This window comes from Corticium candelabrum, chromosome 18 (genome assembly GCF_963422355.1).
Source record: "Corticium candelabrum chromosome 18, ooCorCand1.1, whole genome shotgun sequence".
Taxonomy (NCBI): domain Eukaryota; kingdom Metazoa; phylum Porifera; class Homoscleromorpha; order Homosclerophorida; family Plakinidae; genus Corticium; species Corticium candelabrum.
In genome coordinates this window covers 6,255,294-6,257,793 of record NC_085102.1, presented here as the reverse complement: position 1 = coordinate 6,257,793, position 2,500 = coordinate 6,255,294, and the positions used below count along the sequence as shown (strand labels likewise).

Below are 2,500 nucleotides of genomic sequence, written 5' to 3'. Positions count from 1 at the left end.
CATACTTAGATACATAAATATGCTAAATTAATAAAATCATCATTACCAACTGTATGATTCAATGAGACACACAGACACCTCGTGGTTAGGATGCCTGATGGCATAACGATTGGTGTACACCACTATGTCTGCAATCAAAATTAATTAATTTAACTAATTTGACAGCTCACGCGACCTTTTGCCTCGCATTACAGACCACATAGACCTCTAACCCTAACACATAACCCTAAGAAGTCAGTCGTTTCTATTGCATTCTTATTAGATTTCAGTTATTTGACTGTTCTTTATAATTATCCTATTATGCACAATTAATCACGACTGCTAACGCGCGTTAACCAACACACCGAATTCACACAATAAAAGCATTTTATAAACGAAATATACATTCAACAAATACTAAAAACAAATAAAAACAAATAAAAACAAATAAAAATTTTAAATGTATTTTTAAATACTGGAAAAAAAAGAGAAAGATGGTGCCTCGCGAGGGGTTCGAACCCTCGACCTTCAGATTATGAGACTGACGCGCTGCCGACTGCGCCAGCGAGGCACGCTGGTAAATTCTTGTGATAAAGTTCATTATTACGGAAAGTGCTAACCTGAACACCAAATAATATTTTGCTTCCTTCCTCAGGCAATCGAAATCCAGTGGAAAGTAACGCTTTTAGAAACGCATCGTAAACAGTGTGACCAAAGCAAGCAACCTACAACAAAAATATATCAATTAATATCAATTAATGTAGAAATTAGTAATATAATTAATATCAATTAATGTAAAAATTAACATATAATTAATATTAATTATTTAGTTAATATTATTTATTTTATTAATGTAGAAATAATATCAATTAAATATTTAAATATTGTTGATTAGTTTGTTGTACCTCTCCGGTTGATGCCATCTCACATCTTAGAACTGGATCGGCGTCGTGAAGTCGAGGCCATGAAAACATGGGTGCCTGACATGATGTCAACAAATTAATTGAATGAAGTCGTATGTTGGTCCGTCTGTCTGTTTGTCTGTCTGTCTGTCCGTCCGTCCGTCTGTCTGTCCGTCCGTCTATCTGTCCATCCGTCCGTCTGTCTGTCTGTCTTTCTGCCTGTCTACCTGTCTGCCTGTCTGTGTGTCTGTCTGTCTGTCTGTCTGTCTGTCTTTCTGTCCGTATGTCTGTCAGTCTGTCATCTACAACAGCAAAGACAGAAACAAACCTTTATTGCTACGTATCCTCTTGGTTGAATTGGGCTTCCCAGTGGATAAAGCCTTTGATCCTTCATTGGAGCATCAACCATAATCTTCGTTGCAGTAGCAATTAGATCAGACTTTATGGTTTTCGACACAAATGGAAAGGATCGTGATGCTCGAAGATTGCACTCAATTACCTGCAATTAATTAATTAATTATTAACATTAGTAACACACTGATGGTTGAGAGTGACTGTATTCTTGCTTACCATCAGATTGCCATTTTTGTATAAGAATTGGATGTTGCAAGGTCCAGATATCTGAAATTCGGACACGATTTTTGTAGTTGCATCAATCACCTGTTAATGGAAAATGACGGTTAGAGAGTTGGATACAACATTTGTATAATGTAATGAAGTGAGTTGTTAATATCATATGATCATTGACTGTGATGTACACAACTTTACTGTGTGTGTACACAAGGACATGTGCATGAATACACACACACGCGTGCACGCACGCATGCACACACGCACACACACACACACACACACACACACACACACACACACACACACACACACACACACACATGCACACACACACACACATACACATGCAAATACATGCATGCACGCGCGCGCACACACACACACACACACACACACACACACACACACACACACACACACACACACACACACACACACACACAACCAGACAAACACAAACAGACTGACAGACTCCAAACAGACAAATATATAGACAGACAGACAGACAGACAGACAGACAGACAGACAGACAGACACATTGACAGACAAACAGACAGACTGACATACCAACAAACAGACAGACAAACAGACAGACAGACAGACAGACAGACAGACAGACAGCTCATGGGATACTTCCTGAAATAGCTACCAAGCTGTTGTCTTCTTCCCGGTTAATTGCTATCCCTAAGCCAAATGGCGATGTGAGACCCATTGCTATCGGAGAATGCATTCGCCGAGTAACCTCGAGAGCCATCTGTGTGCAAATGAAAAACAGTTTTGCCAGCTTCTTCTGCCCTATCCAGCATGGAGTTTCCACAGAGAATGGTTCAGAGTTAATTATTCACCATATTGAGCTGATGCTGGAACACAACCCTGATTGGATTGTACTGAAGTCCGATGTAAAGAATGCATTCAACTCTATCAATAGACATCACCTGCTCAACGAGCTACGCCAGTCCTTCCCTGAGCTATACAATTACGCATCACAGATGTATGGTGGATTTAACTCACTAGTCTTCATGGAGGGTGGTACAGCAGTCGCTATA

General features: G+C 39.6%; 1 protein-coding gene and 1 non-coding gene across 2 annotated transcripts in view; both read right to left on the bottom strand.

Annotated features, from left to right (window-relative positions):
* The window catches only part of LOC134194159 (carbamoyl-phosphate synthase [ammonia], mitochondrial-like), a 34,579-nt gene that overhangs the window by 2,505 nt on the left and 29,574 nt on the right, over positions 1-2,500 (bottom strand). Inside the window, exons 32-35 of the mRNA XM_062663069.1 lie at positions 1,452-1,541; positions 1,210-1,380; positions 885-959; positions 600-704 (exon numbers count right to left, since the gene is read on the bottom strand). Of these exons, the coding sequence (XP_062519053.1) occupies positions 600-704; positions 885-959; positions 1,210-1,380; positions 1,452-1,541 (441 nt within the window). The remainder of the gene's footprint in view (positions 1-599; positions 705-884; positions 960-1,209; positions 1,381-1,451; positions 1,542-2,500) is intronic.
* On the bottom strand, positions 478-550 carry Trnam-cau (transfer RNA methionine (anticodon CAU)). Its single transcript has one exon. It is a non-coding gene; the product is annotated as a tRNA-Met (tRNA).